At 36.7% G+C, this 19,808-nt stretch overlaps 1 protein-coding gene across 1 annotated transcript in view; it reads left to right on the top strand.

Annotated features, from left to right (window-relative positions):
* LOC107727420 (plexin-B1-like) overlaps nucleotides 1-19,808 on the top strand; it is a 75,403-nt gene that overhangs the window by 53,827 nt on the left and 1,768 nt on the right. The window contains exons 7-34 of the mRNA XM_016537287.1: nucleotides 1,424-1,583; nucleotides 2,203-2,311; nucleotides 3,818-3,926; nucleotides 4,775-4,900; nucleotides 5,121-5,237; nucleotides 5,464-5,554; nucleotides 6,415-6,581; nucleotides 7,769-7,920; nucleotides 8,019-8,285; nucleotides 8,889-9,062; nucleotides 9,440-9,584; nucleotides 9,826-10,062; nucleotides 10,320-10,478; nucleotides 12,540-12,688; nucleotides 12,850-12,950; nucleotides 13,358-13,575; nucleotides 14,060-14,238; nucleotides 14,881-14,947; nucleotides 15,300-15,446; nucleotides 15,542-15,701; nucleotides 15,816-15,919; nucleotides 16,683-16,764; nucleotides 16,871-17,037; nucleotides 17,193-17,353; nucleotides 18,195-18,342; nucleotides 18,516-18,580; nucleotides 18,703-18,778; nucleotides 19,657-19,731. Of these exons, the coding sequence (XP_016392773.1) occupies nucleotides 1,424-1,583; nucleotides 2,203-2,311; nucleotides 3,818-3,926; nucleotides 4,775-4,900; nucleotides 5,121-5,237; nucleotides 5,464-5,554; nucleotides 6,415-6,581; nucleotides 7,769-7,920; nucleotides 8,019-8,285; nucleotides 8,889-9,062; nucleotides 9,440-9,584; nucleotides 9,826-10,062; nucleotides 10,320-10,478; nucleotides 12,540-12,688; nucleotides 12,850-12,950; nucleotides 13,358-13,575; nucleotides 14,060-14,238; nucleotides 14,881-14,947; nucleotides 15,300-15,446; nucleotides 15,542-15,701; nucleotides 15,816-15,919; nucleotides 16,683-16,764; nucleotides 16,871-17,037; nucleotides 17,193-17,353; nucleotides 18,195-18,342; nucleotides 18,516-18,580; nucleotides 18,703-18,778; nucleotides 19,657-19,731 (3,912 nt within the window). The remainder of the gene's footprint in view (nucleotides 1-1,423; nucleotides 1,584-2,202; nucleotides 2,312-3,817; nucleotides 3,927-4,774; nucleotides 4,901-5,120; nucleotides 5,238-5,463; nucleotides 5,555-6,414; nucleotides 6,582-7,768; nucleotides 7,921-8,018; nucleotides 8,286-8,888; nucleotides 9,063-9,439; nucleotides 9,585-9,825; nucleotides 10,063-10,319; nucleotides 10,479-12,539; nucleotides 12,689-12,849; nucleotides 12,951-13,357; nucleotides 13,576-14,059; nucleotides 14,239-14,880; nucleotides 14,948-15,299; nucleotides 15,447-15,541; nucleotides 15,702-15,815; nucleotides 15,920-16,682; nucleotides 16,765-16,870; nucleotides 17,038-17,192; nucleotides 17,354-18,194; nucleotides 18,343-18,515; nucleotides 18,581-18,702; nucleotides 18,779-19,656; nucleotides 19,732-19,808) is intronic.

The following is a 19,808-nucleotide window of genomic DNA, read 5'->3' as shown; positions in this document are numbered from 1 at the left end:
TATACAAGTGCTGTGACAAGTCTCAGTTAGTCTAGCACAGTACATATAGCAAGTTTTTTTTAAATATATATAAATATGTCAGGTGTTGGTGAAAAAGATGTGTCATTAGACGTTTTTTGAACATTGAATTGAGATAGGCAGGTCATACCACCAGCTGGGAACAGTCCAGGAAAAAGTCTGTGAGAGTGATTTTGTGCCTCTTTGGGATGGCACCACGAGGTGTCATTCACTTGCAGAATGCAAGCTTTTGGAGGGTGCATAAGTCTGAACTAGTGAATTTAGGTATATTGGTGCAGAGCCAGTGGTTGTCTTGTAGGCAAACATCAGTACCTTGAATTTGATGCGAGCAGCTATCGGCAGCCGGTGCAAACTGATGAAGAGAGGTGTGATGTGGGCTTTCTTCGGCTCCTTGAAGACCACTCTCGCTGCTGCATTCTGGATCAGTTGCAGAGGCTTGACAGTACATGCCGGAAGGCCCGCCAAGAGAGCATTACAATAATCCAGTCTGGAGAGAACAAGAGCTTGGACAAGGAGTTGTGTGGCCAGCTCTGATAGGAAGGGTCTGATCTTTCTAATGTTGTAATGCTGTATATTCAAATAGAAAACAGTTATTTTAAATTGCAAAAATATTACTGTTTTTATTTTCGATTAAATAAATGCAGCCTTGGAGAGCAAATAGAAATTGAAAACAGTTATTTTAAATTGTAATACAATTTCACAATATAACCGTTTTTATTTCTGATCAAATAAATTCATCCTTGCTTCGTAAGAGACTTCTTTCAGAAACATAAAAAATCTTACCAAACACAAACGTTTGCACAGTAATATTCATAAATATGCGAGTGTACTCCTAAAAGTTGCCTAAATTACAGCAAATATCAATATATCAATAAAATTTTGATTCTTTTGCTTCTGTGAAAATGGACCAAAATATTGATGCCTCATCCTGCACTATGACGAATCCAAATGAATGCTTAATCAAATGCTTTCTAGAGCATATTAGATTGCACTATGCCTCAGACTAAGAATAGTAAATAGTTAATAATGTTTATGGCTGCGATGTAAACTAAAAGGCTCTTAGCTATGTTTTTTTAATTTTTTATATGCCCCATCTCGAATTCTTGCTTCAGTTGTAAATGCATCATTACACTGGACTCAAGGTCTTCAACTGCACAGTAACATTCTTGTAAGGGGTCAGGAATTGTAGGTTTTCTTGCAGCAGATCTCAGCTTATGCAATACTAACAGACGGTTACATAGAGTGAAAACCTTGGTCTTAACAAGCGAAGCACAAAAACCTCACCAGCATCCAAACAAAAGTTTCGACAATATCTCTTATTAGTATTCACAAGACCAACCATGGCCTTGCACATTCTTAAAATGGCCATTAAATGTCTGATGGTTTTTTCTTCTCTGCTTTCAAGGTCTCTTTCACAGTTCTACAGTTGCCGGTCTTGTCAAAGGATGAGTCTCTATCTTGTGCTTTTGGGAGTTTGGCTGCTCAGCCTGCGGTTGTCATGGAGAATAGAATCACATGTCAATCACCAGCTCCAGAGCAGCTCCCCCCGAGTCCGCCAGGCAACGGTGAGCCACGCTGACACCATCGCATTGCCAAGACGATTTAATCCCAGCAACCAACTGTTGAGCTTAGTGGAATGAAACCCAAACCATTTCTTTTCAAGAGACCATGCTTCTGTTACACACACAATACATTTGTTTTTATTCTTGGTCATCTGAAACTGGCTATCATGGTTTTATCTAACTGCACAATCACAAACCGCGATGACTAGCTTCTTAGAATATGTTTGCATGCATGTTGTGAATGTGCATTGGTGTGGATTTACAGATATTTAAAGATACTTCTGTTGATTTTACTGACGTTGAATCTGGGTTATAGGGATTATTTTGTCCTTGGGTATTACCTTATCTCCTGTGCAACTAGAAAATGCCATTCTGCCGGGAATATGTACTAGGCAAACTTTTAGACAAACAGCCCTGAGATCCTGACAATGAGTTGTGTGTCTCTCTAGAGTATACTGTACAGTAGGTGTACAGTATTTACTGTGCAGGGATGGTTAAATCCATGTTAAATATTGAATATCATGTACTCACATTTCAATGTGGAGAATCTAGGTCAAAACAGAGGAAGTTTAAAATATTGTTGGTTATGTCATATGCTTTGCTGATATTTGCTTACATGTAGATCACGTATCTGTTCGAATGGCACTGAGGTTTGGAGACGTGACCATCTCGCATACAAATATCACCTTTTATGATTGTAAAGCAGTCGGACGGCTCAACGCTACCTCACCGTAAGCACATATGCACACAGAGTTCATTCTTATGAATAAACTCCCACATGCAAAACACAACATTAAAGAATTTAAATGCATGTATCATTTTTTTTCTTGCCCTTATAGTTGAAGTAGTTGAACTATGTAGACATGCTCTTACACAATAGCTTTACAGAAGCAAACCTGGCAAAAACTTTTAGAAATCTTTGGTGCTTTGACGTCATAACTTGAGCTTATTAAAATGTTCATCTATCAATGGCAATTTAATATTTAGCAACTTTTTTTGCTTGTCCTGTGGAATGAGAGTGAGCAAGGAAAGCCAACCGTAACAGAGGTCATTTTACATGTTGAGGTCTTTAACCTAAACTAACAAAAGCAACCTGTTTAGGTGAATCTCATACAGCTTGTAATAAAGAATTGCCACAGGTCAGTAGGGTAATCTCGGTACATTAAGACTTTTTTTTTCTATTACAAGTTTTGAAATTGTTTAAATATGCAAATGAGGCATTAACTAATTAAATAAGCACTTATTTGCATATATTTCCAGAACAGAAATCTGAACATTGAATTAAGCCAGGTTAAAAAAAATTTGTTTCATATTGTTGATATATTACAGTCAAAGTTTTTACAGAGGGGATTTTGGATTTCTCTCTTTATCACTCCATAAATCAGAAATTACTGTCAACAGCCAGAACAAAATTTGCCATATTTTTAGGAATAAAGTGGTAAATAAATCAAGTTAATGATCTATAAAAATCCCTTATGTGAAAACCTTCGGAATATAGATAGGAACAAAAAAATGTGAAGTTTGGTATATGGAAGTGCTACTGAAGTGAAGATTTCTGATTTTGAGAAAACAACCTTTAAAGATAGGTATTATAATTGCAATCTACAGACATAAATAGTGCAAGAAAATTAACACTTAAAAGTGTATGTTCGATTGTTTTCTTTCCACTAATCTGTAAGACTGTAAGAGTCTGAAATACGAATGTTATGGAAGCAAAGTAGCCCAAAAATCTCAAAATTGTCCAGTACCTGAAAAACAACAACAACAACAATGCTTTTGCCTGTAGTGTCTTGCCTTTAAGAAAATAAAGCTGACTTTTTCTTGGCAATTAAGCAAATTAATTTCATTACTATAATGCAAAAAAAAAAATCGAATTCTCATTAAAAAATAATGACATTTAAATTTAAAAGTGCTTATACATCATTCATGATAGTATTTGTTGTGCTACATTTATGCTAATTAAAATTTAAAAAAGCATTTGTATTCAAGTCATTTGTAGTCCTTTTTATGCTAAATATAATTTTCTTTTTTCTTTTGGGGTGAAATACTTTCATGACCTGTTTAATTCTAAATGAGTCTGAGTGAGAGTGTGGAAAATGAGTGAAAAGCTGCAATATGACTATGGTGCAACCGTGACTAACATTATAAATGTACTAGAATTATATATGGTCCCATGTATTGACTATCCCCTAATAACACATTTTCACATTCATCCTATCGTATGTGATCTGCTGCAGGTGCATGGCGTGTGTTAGCAGTATGTGGCCGTGTCATTGGTGTGTGAAGGATGAGCTCTGCACTCATGATAAGAGCTGTCCTCGTCAACACGTCATCTATAACAGCAGGGTAAGTGTTCGCCCTCTCATCTCCCCCAGGGCTTTACCATCTCCTGACCGCTAATCCTGATCATTACAGACAGTCAACGGGGTCACGACCTCTCCTGATACATATAGTGATCTTTTTTCTCTTTCTCAAGGTCAAATAAAAACTTGGAGGTCATCAGTAATTCTTTCTTCACATAAAGGAATAAATCCAAAATATTTTCAATAGTGGGTTACGCTACCATGGTATTCTTTGAAGTATGTTGATTCAGAACCATGGTTTATTTCAAGGCACCATAGTATTTAACGGTTTAGCATAGTGCTTCTTTTGTAGGGGACTATAGTTATTTTTACTACAGTAAAACTATGGAATTATGCACCATATTTTTGTATTTACTATAGTAAAAATAACTTGGATCTTAATATTTTCACTTCATATATTTAAACAATATATATAACATTATATAATATATATAGCATTTAAATAGAATATATATGTGTGTGTGTGTGTGTGTATATATATATATATATATATATATAAACAATATTTACATTTTATTTATATATATATATATATATATATATTTGTTATTATTATTATTACTACTGTAAAACTGTGGTAATACCATGTGCCCCTTCCAATTTTTACGCTTCCAAAACATTTTTGTCACGATTAATTTACATAGCTATTGTTGGAAAAATGATATTATTTGTCTAACACTGTGGGAGAAATCATGCATTCATGTCTAAATTTGGTCTGTCCAATCAAATCGCACCTTCCACCGATCATTTGCATTAAACTGAAAATTCTCTTCTTTTCTAACCAACCCTTGCCCAAAATGAAATTCAAATTTTGTGTGTGCGTGTGAACAGGAGCTGTCATTGCCCCGCGGGCCCGACTCTTGCCCCTGCGTCTGGACCCTGCAGAGCTCCCCTCTGGTTCCTGTTGGCTTTGACAGCGAGCTCTCTCTGCAGGGCAAAAACCTGGACATATTTGAGGTGATGCTCATCTGCCGCTTATCATTCCACCCCATCCATTATGCCTGAGTCAATATGTTGGCCTTGACGTTTCATGGCTGTGCATTTTAAGAGGCCATTATTCCGGGGTGGTCAGGAGGGTCTGGGTGAACTCATTTATGATAATGCATGTGGAATGGGGTTAGAGACGGCTCGTGATTAGCGTTTGATTGTGTGACATGCCGTGTGATATTTTAAACAGGATGAGGAAGATTATGCTTGCGTGCTGGTCATCGAAGGCCAGGAGCTGCGTTTGCCGGCCATGTTGGACCGCAGCAAAGAGACGGGGACGCATGTGTTCAAGTGTGCCACTCATCAGGTGATATTAATAGCGTCCATTTATTCATTGCCACATCAAATTACGCCACAGCCGGTGCAGTTAATATAGACTTGTGAATGTGACGTCTGCACTGATAATAGCTGTAATTTATTACACCAGCCAGAAAAACACAGCAATTCAAACATGGATTTGTTGATGGTGCCACACATAATTTGTCTGCATGCACCTGGCTGATTATACATTGATTTTGTATGTGTATGTTTAGTTTCGGTACTCAGGAAAGCAGTTTGAATATTCCGCTCCTGTATACCTGCAGTGGGGGACACAGCGTATAGACTCAGCACCACATCTCCGCTGTGAGTACCATGACCATTTCTGCATGTTTCATTCAGTGGCAAAAATCATAAAATAACTCTTATTTTTATCAGTGTACTTACTCATTTGCTTGACTTAAATACATGTAAAATAAATATATCATTTATATATATATATATATATATATGTATATATATATGGTCAATAAATATATATATATTAAAAAAAAGATATGTAAGGGATAATGTACATCTAGCTGGTTGTTATCACAGCATAAACCCCACAGGATGATCAGGACCTCAACACAAAGCAAATATTTAATTATTTAAAATATAATTATTTAAGTCTAATTAATTATATATGGTGTATATATAAATAAATAATAATAAAATTACCATTTTAAATAACAATAGTATTAAAATGAAAAAACATATATAATTTTTAATATTTCATGTTAATCTATATGTTATATATTCGTATATTTTATATTTTATACAATGTAGTATTATACTTGTGTGTGTGTAAAATAACATTACAGTTTTAAATAACAATGTTGTACAACTTTTAATGCTCTGTTTGTGTGTGTGTGTATATTTTTAAATATACAACTTTTTATGCTCTCTCTCTCTCTCTCTCTATATATATATATATTTATGTGTGTGTGTGTGTGTTTTGTAAAGTTGCTGTTTAAAGTGTGTATATATAATATATATAAATGAACATATTTTTATATATTGTACATATATATACACAGTATATACATACATACAAGTATAAAAAATATATATTTACAATAGTTTTTTTTTAAATGCTTTTTTAAAACTAGATAGATAACAGCTAGTAACAGTTTTGTATCTGTTGGTTGTGAGCTCGCTGAGATTAATTTGTGTCTGTGTAACAGTGCAGCTGTACGACTGCTCAGTGGGACAGTCCGACTGCAGCCAGTGTCGTGCGGTTGCGGGTAATTACGGATGTGTGTGGTGTGCCGATGAAACCCCTGGCTGTGTGTATAACCAATCCTGCACCAGCGGAACCATGGACACCTGTCCTCCTCCTCTAATTACTGAGGTACACATATGCACGGTCCAAAATTAAATTGTGTGGGTGAATTTAGAAAGTTTATCACCAACTATGAAAATTTATTTTGTGTTATTTCCTTAAAGGCACAATATGTAATTTTCGCCGCTGGGGGGCGCGTATTCAAAATAAACAAATAGACAAAGGCGTAGTTTGATGACGCTGAACGAACATGACACACGGCTCGAAAGCAGCGGAGCTTTTATTATGCCACAGTCGACCTCTTCCGCTCCTTCCGGTCGTGCGTATGTGAAAAAAAAAAAGCAGCACTGTTTTATCATACTAGATACATTCGAAAGCTCTGTTATAATGCTACTCTGTGCGGTCGTCACCGGTCTATTAAAGCGCACAACATATTAAAGCGTCTTTGGTGTTTTCATGTTTTCTACAAAACAAAACCGGAACTCGAGGGTGTATGACATCATTGGCAGGCGACACAATGACACTATGGACACGGTCCGTGTCACTAGTTAAAATTGCTTATTTCTCTGGATTTAAACATTCTTCGAAACATTTGGGATAATGTAAGTACACAAGTCAGCAAAATATATAACACTGTTCTAGTGGTTAATGTGAAGCAATTTGATATAACAACATTTGTTGGATTTGTGCCAAGTCCAACTGAGCATTGAAAAACACAACAGAAATTATTCAGTAGACCCTGCTCATTTTTATCATCATATTGTCTCCTGCTTTCTACTCTTCCCTGCCTTGCTCTGTCAGCCTTTTGGGCTGATAGAAGACAGTTAATACAGTTTTGGTTATCAGACAAAATGCTATGTTAACTGGTTTCGGGTATCAGACAAAACATATTTATTGGAGAGACTGGATCTAATATCCCTGGTGTGGAGTTGCAATACAAATTTTGGCATAGTGTCTCTTTGATTTGATTCACATAGCTTCTGAACGACTAAAAAGCTGTGAGGCTCAAACTGTTGTTATTGCATTGCCATTTAAACCTATTATTGTTCCTGAAAAAATGGTCATTTTACTTACTTTGCAAATGACCTATTAGTCACATGCAACACTTGGCAGGCATTAATTTTGGTCTTCAAACACATATTTATAAAAGACAATGTGTGTTTTGTACATGTTACAATTTGTGCTAAGTTCAGTGTGCCAAATTGAATTAGAAAATGCTCAATTAAATGTTAAAGAGTAATTTTATCTGTGGGCAGGTCGAGCCGCTGACCGGGCCACTGGAAGGCGGCATCCTGCTGACAATCCAGGGATCGAATCTGGGCCAGAGCTTCCAGGACATCCAGGCAGGAGTGACGGTGGCAGGGGTGACCTGCAGACCTCTTCCCGAGGCCTATCGCATTTCCACCAGGTACAACTCCTCTGTTAAAATCACTGTTTTAGTGCACCAAATAAGATGACAAGTCAGCATCAGATTTCATGTGTGCATAATTCTGGTTTTGTTTTCAGCATTGTGTGTGAGCTCCAGGCCAGTGCAAATGTCACAGCAGGACCGGTTGTCATCACCGTCAGAGGTTCAGAGAAAGGAGAGTCCCAGCAGACGTTCTCATATCAGAATCCACAACTGAGCAGGATTGTGCCGGAAAAAGGGCCCTTAGCTGGGGGCACGATGCTAACAGTCCATGGGTCGCAGCTCCTGACGGGACAAAGAACAGAACAAAGTAGTGACCAAATCGCTGGCCTGCAGGCTTTCTTGGGCTCAAAGCCCTGTCGCATGTAAGCACAAATGGAGTTAGCATCACCTTGGTTCCCTTGACAAAAACCCAATTGGATTTTTCCATTGGCTTTTAAATTAATGTAGAAAATAAGCTCTGTTACCAAAGTTTGTGTTTCTTACTCGTTTTGTAAATCGTGATTATCTTTACAAATGAACACAACTTTTGAATTTTGAAGCCTAAATACAATCAGCACTTAATATCCTCAACAACCTCTGTAGTCACATTTAGCCACTAGTTAGCAACTGCCTTTTTCAAGAAAGTTAAAGCTTTAAAAAATCACAAGTGAATCATAAAAAAAAATCATAATTGATATATTTTATGTTGTAGAATAAAACAAAAATATTTTGAGCTTGTGTTCACCACAGACCTTATTTCTGGCATTTAACTAAAAACCTATTTGAAAATCCATTGACTTTGGGACGGTAGAACCGGAAGTACTAAAATGTTAACTCGATTATGGGTTTTGGCCTAGAAAAATACATCATCCCTGTAGCTCTTGATATCATTTATCTGTTTATTGACAGAAAATGTGAATGCAATTGACTGAAAAGATGCTGCAAGTTGCATTTGTCTAAGTTTTCTTTTTCTTTTGTTCTATAAGAAATGAAGTGAGTGACACACGGCTGATTTGTCGCACCAGTCACTCCAACCAAACTGGAAGAGTGCCAGTCAAAGTTGTGTTTGGAAAAGCAGAGAGGATTTTGGATAGTGTTCTTTTCAGCTATATGGAAGACCCTGTGATTACTGATGCAACACCTACGGAGAGTTTCTATGGGTATGTGCGCTCAAGGCTTATAATTCACGCAAAAATGAAAATTCAGTCATCATTTAATTACCCTCAAGTTGTTCCAAACCTGTACGAGTTTCTTTCTTTGAGCACAAAAGAGGATATTTTGAAGAATGTTGGTAACCAAACAGTTACTGCTAGCCATTGACTTTCATATTATGAAAAAAAAAAAATACTGGCTACCAGCAACTGCTCGATTACCAGCATTCTTCAAAATATCTTCTTTTGTGTTGAGCAGAAGAAAGAAACTCATACAAACTTAAGTTGTTTTAGTTATTGTCCATGTGTGAACAGGCGTTTACTCTGATCAATTCTACATCTACGTCATGAGATCATGTTCCTCTAATATTTTCATTTAAACTTAGGGGTGGACGTCTTATATACGTGACTGGCCAAAACCTGAATGTCGTTCAGCAGCCAAAGATGTCAGTCTCTTATGAGCCTAGAGAGAGGTCAGAAGTCAGAAGACGTCGATACACCCACGTTTCTGTCAGGAATCCCTTGGTTACGGTAAAACAGTCAGAAAACTCATTTCACGGATGGTTTCAACCAATTTTACATATCAAACACAGAATTTGTTTTCAAAATGAATGCATACAGGACTTATACATTCGATTCATTCTCAGAGGTTTAAATATTTATTCAGAGATGGCTTAATCATTTACTTGACTGAAACTCGTTCACACTCCAAGCGCATGAAAGGTAATGTTCTCGGAGGTGCAGTAGTGCATATGTTTCTTTCTGTCTTCAGATTCAGGAGTTGTGCACCAATGTGACCTCCGAGAGGATGATTTGCAAGAGCCCAACGGTGGAGCCGAAATCCAGGATAGTGCGAGTGTGGTTCGAGATGGACAATGTGCACATTGACTTTCACACCATCAAGAACAAGCCGTTCACGTACCACCCAAACCCAGACTTATTCCAGCTCAACAGTGAGTCCCGAGGAACACCCATCCGATTCAAACCTGGAGGAGTCCTGGCAGTAGAGGTGTTTGCATTTCTGTTTATTTCTGTTTTGTTGATTGTCCACCAGTGGAATTTTAGTATATATATGTGTGTTTATATATATATATATATATATATATATACTGTATATATATATATATATATATATATTAGTATATATACTAAAATTTATATTTATTATTTTATTTTATTTCAGATTTATTTCAGTTAACTAAATATATTAATAGTTTTAAGTTGTAGTTTAGTTGCTGTGACTGAGGATGTGTTTTGTGTCTGGAGGGTAAGGGACTGACACTGGCTATGAACAGAGATGAAGTTGTGGCCCGGCTAGGGGACAAAGAGTGTGTCGTCAAGACTCTTGATAACACACACCTGTACTGCGAACCACCTGAGGAACAGCCTCTCGCCCTGGACGACAGTGACTTACCAAGACTAAAGGTCAGTCTTTATCCAGTGTCAACTTTAGTTGTTTCATTGGATGGTTTTTTACATTTACATTACATTTAGTCATTTATCAGATGCTTTTATCCAAAGCAACTTACAAATGAGGACGATGGAAGCAATCAAAATCAACGAGAGAGCAATGATATGCAAGTGCTATAACAAGTCTCAGTTAGCTTAAAGGGGTCCTATTATGCTTTTTCACTTTTTCAACTTTAGTTAGTCTGTAATGTTGCTGTTTGAGCATAAAAAAGATCTGCGAAGTTACAAAGCTCAAAGTCCACTTCAAAAGGAGATATTTTATTTAACAGAAACAGAAACTTTTCAAAAACTAAAACGAACGACTTGTTTGTACTACAACACATATTTTCCGGGATTTGTGATATCACAAATACTGACGAATGGGACGAGACCTGGTTGAGCTGCACTAGAGAAGGCAACGAGTGTTATCACAATGTCAGAGACACACTAGCTTTCCCAAGGCAGACAAACTTAGTGGTTACAATCATCCGGGTTAAATCGCGCTCAAATTGATTTGATATTGACACAATATTTACACTGAAGCTCGCAGGCGGCTATGGTAAGGGGCATGACATTTCCCGACCAGGCGCCGAGTGCTGCCAATCACAACACACACTGGCCCAGCTAACCAATCACAACACACACTGGCCCAGCTAACCAATCACAACACACACTGGCCCAGCTAACCAATCACAACACACACTGGCCCAGCTAACCAATCACAACACACACTGGCCCAGCTAACCAATCACAACACACACTGGCCCAGCTAACCAATCACAACACACACTGGCCCAGCTAACCAATCACAACACACACTGGCCCAGCTAACCAATCACAACACACACTGGCCCAGCTAACCAATCACAACACACACTGGCCCAGCTAACCAATCACAACACACACTGGCCCAGCTAACCAATCACAACACACACTGGCCCAGCTAACCAATCACAACACACACTGGCCCAGCTAACCAATCACAACACACACTGGCCCAGCTAACCAATCACAACACACACTGGCCCAGCTAACCAATCACAACACACACTGGCCCAGCTAACCAATCACAGCACATTTCGTATTTCAGAAGGCGGGCCTTCATTTGATACAGGAACTATTCGAGCCGTTCATGCCAGACTGGGGAGAGAGGTGTTGTAATAATGTAAAATATGTGAAAAATATAATTGTATAATAATATAAAATTGTTTTTCGAACAACCTAGTATGAGAGCCTGTTCTAGTACACCCCCAAAACAAAATCAAGACTTTGTAAAAGAGCATAATAGGACCCCTTTAACGCAGTACACATAGCAAGGTTTTTTTTTTTGTTGTTGTTGTTTTTTAATTATATAATAAATAAAAAGAAAACAGATAGAATAGAAAAAGAATAGAGCAAGCTAGTGTTAGAGACCTTTTTTTGCTTTTGTTAATTGTATAATAAATAAAAAGAAAACAAATAGATAGAATACAAAAAGATTAGAGAAGCTAGTGTTTTTTTTTTTTTAAAGAAAACAAGCAGTTAGTAAATGAATAGAGTGCAAGTCTAAAAGGGGCAAGTTTTTTTTTTTTTTAAAGAATAGAATTAGCATAGAGAGTGCTAGAGTTTTAGAGTTTTGCTAGAGTTTTTTAGTTTTAAATATATAGCCAAAATAGTATAAATAAATAATTATTGGCCATAACATGAAAATAATTATTGGCTTATCGGCTAGAATTTTAATATTGTGCATCCCTAACGCTTTCCATGAAGCATTGCAAATAACATATCAAAATCGTGACTTTTAGATCAATTCAAATCACATTTGCTTGTGTCTTCTTCTCTGAACAGCCTCAGAGCTCATAGTAGGTCTGTCTTGAACGGTTCATATGTTATTGTAAATCATTTTCTCTGTGGTGAAAATGAGGTTTTTACTACCGACTGTGGCCTGGAACCCGTCGCTTTAAAAAGATGTCATTTATTGCTTCATGCTGTGTTGTGTCACACCTGCTTAGAATTGTGTCTTCATTTTGCGTTCACATGCTAACATCTATGTGTTAGGTGTTAATGGGAAGCCTGGCGTTTGACTTGGGTCCAGTGCAGTATGACAATGATTTGCACTCCCCGGTGCCTCTGGCAGCTCAGATCGGCCTGGCAGCGGGGGCCGCAGTGGTCGTTCTCATCGTGCTGGTTATCATTCTCATGTACAGGTAGAGTGAATTCAGATGGCAGATTCCTCACCCTTCTGGGCTTGTCGTCATGACGATGAGCCATGAACTCGCATCCAGCACTCAGAAAGAATTCTAATGGCATCCATTTGTCGAGGGTAACGCTCTAACCCTGTGTTTGCTCTCACTCCCTGTTTCTAAAGGCGGAAGAGTAAACAAGCTCTGAGAGACTATAAAAAGGTTCTGGTGCAGCTGGAGACTTTGGAGATAAATGTTGGAGACCAGTGCAGAAAAGAGTTCACTGGTATGGTAACACTGTATCTATCTATCTATCTATCTGTCTGTCTGTCTGTCTGTCTGTCTTGTCTGTCTGTCTGTCTGTCTGTCTGTCTGTCTATCTAATGTATGTATGTAGTATGTATGTATTAGTTTATTTTTATTATTAATTTTAGATTTAGAAAGATAGATTTCACGTACATGTTTCAACATGTTTAATTTAAATTTTATTGTTGTAGTAACTATGGTATTTGGGAAGATAATATGGTTACCATGGTAATTAATTAATTTATTGAAACAGATATACTGCTAATAAAAGAAAATGACAGCTTGCACTAATGACGTGCACTTTTTATTCATGCGAATTGAGAGACACTTTTCGATTAATAATATCCATCACATGCACCATTAAACAGACTTTTTCCCGCCCTCCAGATCTGATGACGGAGATGATGGATTTGAGCAGTGACGTTGGTGGTCCTGGCATCCCCTTTCTGGATTACCGCACATACGCAGAGCGTGTTTTCTTCCCCGGCCAGAAGGGTGCGCCGCTGAGTCAGAATCTGGATTTGCCTGATTCTCGCAGACAGACGGTGGAGCAGGGCCTGGGTCAGCTCAACAACCTGCTCAACAACAGACTCTTCCTTATACGGGTCAGTGAAGCGCCTTGTTTTTGCTGTCAGTTCGGCTCTAGCTTCCCAGTAGAGGAAAAGTGTAATTACAGCGTTTATGCCGCTGGTGTATTCAGCACGTCAATGGCTGTTTTTGGAGCTGTTATTTCACCTCAAAGAGTAAACAAAAGATGAAAAAGAAAGCAAATGTAATATTAATTTTGCACAGAATGCGGCTAGATGCCTGTTTAGTGGAAAGAGGGTTTTTTATTATTATCTTTTATTGGGAAATCTCAGTCGCTATCCTCTGTCAGACAGCAGCACAGAAACTTCAGCGTTGAACTTCAGCATTTTAAATATGTATCCATCGTTGCAGTCTGAGGCTTTGTAGAGGTTTTACAACTGCAGTGTTTTGAAAGCTCAAGCTGTTTGATTGAAATTGGTTAAACTGGTATGCTCTTGTAGTGCATTTTAGGCAACATCTAATGGCACTAATGCAGGTAAACTCTGCTCTGGGTTCCTCTAGTTCATTCATACTCTGGAGGTGCAGCAGAGTTTCTCGCAGCGGGACAGAGGTTACGTTGCATCTCTTCTCACGATGGCCCTTCATGACAAGCTGGAATACTTCACAGATGTGATGAAGACCCTGCTGGGGGATCTAGTGCAGCAATATGTGGCCAAGAACCCCAAACTCATGCTGCGCAGGTATTGTACATACACTTTTTATTTATTTGGCATTCATTTTTTATTGTTATTTTACCCAAAACAACTTAGAGTGCATTCAAGGCATATGTTTTATTAGTATATGTGTTGCTTGAATCAAGTGGCATTGATATTTACTCCTTTATGTTTGGAGATGACACATGAAAACATTACTAGAAATTACAAGCAATAAATTAAATTAATATTTTCATATTATTTTTTTTGTCATTTTCGTCCTCATAAAAACCCAGTAGAAACATATTTTTGAAGATGTAAGCTTGTAGTTTACCATAAAGCAGGTGGTTACGAAATGCGATTTGATTATACTGTATTGTATGTTTGTGTGGTTTTCTAGAACGCATTATTCAATAATATTCAATAGATAATAATAAGCAGATTAATAAGAGACTCCTAGCTTATGAAAATGAATTGCCTCTATTGATGTTTTTACCTGGTGTCTCTAAGACTCCAAACGGAAATAATGTAACAAGTTTCTAGCTCACAATAAATAAATGTATACATTTCAAATGAGTGCATCACGTGTTAGTGTAAAAAAAAAAGAAAAGCGGTCTGATCCGTCCTGATCTGATTATAGTAAATCTAATCTGTAATCTGAAATGATATTCCACACGTCATCATCTGTAGGACAGAAACGGTGATGGAGAAGATGCTGACCAACTGGATGTCCATCTGTCTCTACTCATTTCTCAAGGTATCAGAGCATGTGATGGCTTCAATTCTATGTATTTGCATTGATTGATGAGTGAATAATGAGAATAAATCAGTGTTTGTATTTATAGTTTTAAAATGTGTTATTACTATTATTATTTGTTTATTTTTCACAAGAAATATATTTGAATTGAATCATTGTTTTAATTAAGAATAAGAATTTCATTAAAATATATTTCTTGTGAAAAATAATCATGTATTTTATTATTTACGAGATATATATTTTAATAAATAATAATTGTTTATTATAATTATTATTTTAAATAGTTTAATAAAAAAATAGATCATTATTATTATTATGGACTATTTATTTATCTTTTGTTTATTTTCGCCAGGAGGTTGCTGGTGAGCCTCTCTACAAGTTGTACAGGGCTATTAAATACCAGGTGGATAAAGGACCAGTGGATGCAGTGACGGGCAAAGCCAAACGCACTCTCAACGACAGCCACCTGCTCAGAGAGGACATTGAATACTGCTCAGTGGTGCGTCTCTGTAATGCTTCCATCTTAATGCTATACCAAGCAAATCTTCTAAATGAATACATCTAATAAGGACAGATTTTTGTGTGTCATCTCAGACTCTGACTGTGCTGGTGAAGAGCGGTGTTGAGGTCCAGCCCTGTCCTGTTAAAGTTCTGGACACTGACACCATAACTCAGGTTAAAGATAAAATCCTGGACCAGATTTATAAAGGAGCAGCATTCTCCCAAAGACCAGCCGCAGACTCACTGGACCTTGGTACGGTTTTGCGAGATATATCTAGACTAGTCACCACTACAGTTCAGTTTGTTTGAAGAAACACTTTTTTTGTTGTTGTTAAAGCTTCTTGTTTTGTGTATTGTTCTCCTTCAGAGTGGAGATCAGGCCAGGCGGGTCACCTGACTCTTTCTGATGATGACGTCACAGCCATCATTCAGGGTCGCTGGAAACGGATCAACACTTTACAGCACTACAAGGTACAGCTGGACATTTACTGTTAGGGTTGTGTAAAAATATGTTATTAAATGTGGTATTTTCACATGCTTTCAGATTCAAATAGGTAGCCCTATTTACTGTGACTAGAATTTTACATGGAAGTTAATTCAGATTGATTAGTTTGCCTATGGGTTTGTTAGTTGATTTGTGGTTTGCTTGATTTGTAGATTGACTGGTTGGTTGATTTCCTGGTTATTTGGTTAGCTGATTTTGTGAGTTGATTGATTTTTTTTAGTTGATTGATTTTGTGAGTTGATCGGTTGATTTTTTGAGTTGATTGGTTGGTTTTGTGAATTGATTGGTTGATTTTTGTAAGTTGATTGATTGATTTTGTGAGTTGATTGTTTGATTTTGTGAGTTGATTGTTTGGTTGATTTTATTGTTTGGTTGATTTTGTGAGTTGATTTTGTGAATTGATTGTTTGATTTTGTAACTTGATTGATTTTGTGAATTGATTGGTTGATTTTTGTAAGTTGATTGATTGATTTTGTGAGTTGATTGTTTGATTTTGTGAGTTGATTGTTTGGTTGATTTTGTGAGTTGATTGTTTGGTTGATTTTATTGTTTGGTCGATTTTGTGAGTTGATTTTGTGAATTGATTGTTTGATTTTGTAACTTGATTGATTGATTTTGTAAGTTGATTGATTTTGTGAATTCATTGTGAGTTGATTGGTTAGTTGATTCATTGATCATTTGTTTAGTTGACTTGATTTAGCTCTAAGTCTCTCTCTTCTCTCTTCTCAGGTACCTGATGGGGCCACTGTGGCTCTCGTCCCTCGTTCCCAGAGTTCTCTTGGAGTAAATCAGTTTTACCAGACTGGAGAGAGTAAGTTTAATACTTTTTGATCAATCAAAAGTAAATGGCCATCACTTTTACACTCTATTCAGCAAAAAAATGATCAATTTCTTCTTGATGTCTGGTCTTGCTTTAGAAACTCCCATGCTGGAGGGAGAGGAGGAGGAAGGTCTTCGTCTGTGGCACCTGGTGAAGCCGAGCGAGGACCCAGAGATCCCCAAACACAGGAAGAGCAGCATGAGAGAGAGGGAGCGGGCAAAAGCCATTCCTGAGATCTACCTTACACGACTGCTTTCTATGAAGGTATGCGAGATGTGTGCGATGGAGTCATCTTTAATAGAGTACACGCCACATCAAACAAATCCTGCCGTTTCTCATATTTGTTTGAGATCCGTCTTCTGCCGCTGACTGTCGATGTGATTGAAAGCTACTCTGTGTTTACAAATGTGTATCTTCAGGGCACTCTGCAGAAGTTTGTAGATGATGTCTTTGTAGCCATACTGAGTACGAAACGGCCTCCACCCATCGCTGTCAGATTCTTCTTTGACTTCCTGGACGACATGGCAGAAAAACACGGGATTGACGACCCAGAGACCGTTCACATATGGAAAACAAATAGGTCGGTGGTATTTCCTAAATCTTCTAGTTTTATAAAACTTTTTAATGAAGCATTTTAAGAAAACAGTTTTTCTCCCCCTTCAAATCCATAATACTTAGTACAGCATATGAATTGGGATTAAATATGACATTTGGAGTGGAAATTTTCACTTAATTGTTTTAATTTAATTAGTTTGGTGCTGTTTTTTAAGACATTAATTGTATTTACTCTGAATTATATATAATACTGAATATATAATTTGAATGATTTTTAAATATCCTTATCCAGTAATTACAAATAACTGCAAATATCATGAAAAGGCCCTGAAAATATTTCATTATCTAGTTATTGCTCCTGTGTAAAATTTGCTAAGCTAGCAAATCATTCTTTTGAGTTGTTTCTCCCAAATCAAATTGTTCACTAATTGGTTTGAACAATTAATTACTCAATCAGTCTGAATTACAATGGATTAAATTATTGAAAACCATAGATAATACAAAGATAATGGAAAAGCCCTGGATATTTGTGAAATCTGCAAATGTCTATAATGAATATAAATTTTTATACACATTTCAATTTTGTAATATTTCTTTGGCTAGTCATTGCTCGTCTGTGTAAAAAAAAAAAAAAAAGAGCAAATCATTAATTTTTCCCCCCAATTAATTGGTAAAACTGGTTCAGAATTTGGTCTGAATGATTCATTAGTGAATCATTCTGAATTTGAATACTGAAATCTCAGTAATTGCAAATGATTGGAAAGGTCATGGAAATTCATGGAGCAGAAAGTGTGGAACCCTGACGTTTCTGTGCTCGTTATATTGAATGTAATTAAAATGCGTTCTTGTCTTCCCTCCACCTGCAGTTTACCTTTGCGTTTCTGGGTCAACATCTTGAAGAATCCTCAGTTCGTCTTTGACGTGCAGGTGACAGATAGCGTGGATGCCGTCCTTTCCGTTATCGCACAGACCTTCATTGATTCCTGCACTACATCCGAGCACAAAGTAGGCCGGGTCAGTACAGCAATTAACCTCTTGACCTCTCTAGCTGTGACCTCATTATGGTGAGAGTGTGCATGTAGAGCGAGAAGATGAACAAGGGCAGGAAAGGAAAAAAAGGAAATAAGAAAAAGCTGAAAGATGCTGTAGCAGTGAAAGAGCTCATTGTCGTGTGTCTTGTCCTTCAGGATTCTCCAGTGAATAAGCTGTTGTACGCCCGAGAAATCCCACGATACAAGCAGCTGGTGGAGAGGTGAGAAAATCTAAACGTTGTATAGCAATGCAGACTTTTGCATTTAACACATCTATTAGCACTGAAATGAATAGAGGATGTTCATGGTATTTAGTGCTATAAAGCTTCTTCCTCTCCTGCAGGTACTACAGTGATATTCATAACGCCGTGTCTGGCTGTTACCAGGAAATGAATTCAACCCTCACAGAGCTGTCAGGGGTGAGACTGGATTGCATTCTATTCGAAATTAAACTCGATTTGACATTTTAACACACAGCAGGGTCCAAAAGTATTAAACCACATTGAGAATCTGGGATTAAATGTCTAGTTAAAGGGTCATTGACGTGACACTCATTCATTGTCCTATTAATTTATTCAAGCATACTTGAGCAATTCACATAATTTGCAATTCACACATACAGCAACTTGAATAGTTCTGTGATGAGTGTGATCTCTGAATTAAAATTCATTTTGATTGATTTTGATCAGGTTATAAAATGTGGTGTGTAATTTTTTTTTTAATTTTGGTAATTGTAAAATATTAAAAATAGTTTTGAATTAGTAGTACATAATATTTGTAAAATAAAAAAAAAAAGCCATGTGGTGTGACAATTTTTTTGTTAAAAACTAAAATTTTTTTTTATGAATAGTACATGATATTTAAAAATCATGTGGTGTGAAAAAACGTTTAATTAATAATTACAAATATTGTTGAATTAATAATTCATAATATTTGTTTAAAAAAATGGCATGTGGTACTATTAAAAATATTTTAGAATTAATAATTCATGACATTTGTTAAAAAATAAAATAAAAATGTCAGTGACAATTTAAGTTAATAATTGTCAAATATTAAGCATATTTTTTTAACTAATAATTCAAGATATTTGTAAAACGAATAATATTTTTGAATGATATTTTTTTTAAAAACTTCTTACTTTGAATTTACTTTTTGTACTCTTACATGTATTTAAGGTATAAGGAAAATGTGCAATTTTTTATTGAGATTTTCCTTCCTTTTTAAAAGATTTTTCCTTTTCTTTCTCAAGGACACTTAAACCTTCTGTTTTAAGATTCTGATGACTGTCTGTTTTTAGAGCTTTGCATCTGAGATGAACAGTTTGGTGGCGTTGCATGAGCTGTACAAGTATATCAACAAATACTATGATCAGGTCAGTAGAGACTGATATAAGCTTCCTATAATGTTTGTGCTAGAGCAAATTAATATATTCTTCATATTGCATTTTGT

The sequence above is a fragment of the Sinocyclocheilus rhinocerous genome, unplaced genomic scaffold, assembly GCF_001515625.1.
Source record: "Sinocyclocheilus rhinocerous isolate Xijiao unplaced genomic scaffold, SAMN03320098_v1.1 scaffold487, whole genome shotgun sequence".
NCBI lineage: Eukaryota > Metazoa > Chordata > Actinopteri > Cypriniformes > Cyprinidae > Sinocyclocheilus > Sinocyclocheilus rhinocerous.
This window is presented reverse-complemented; position numbering and strand designations above follow the sequence as displayed.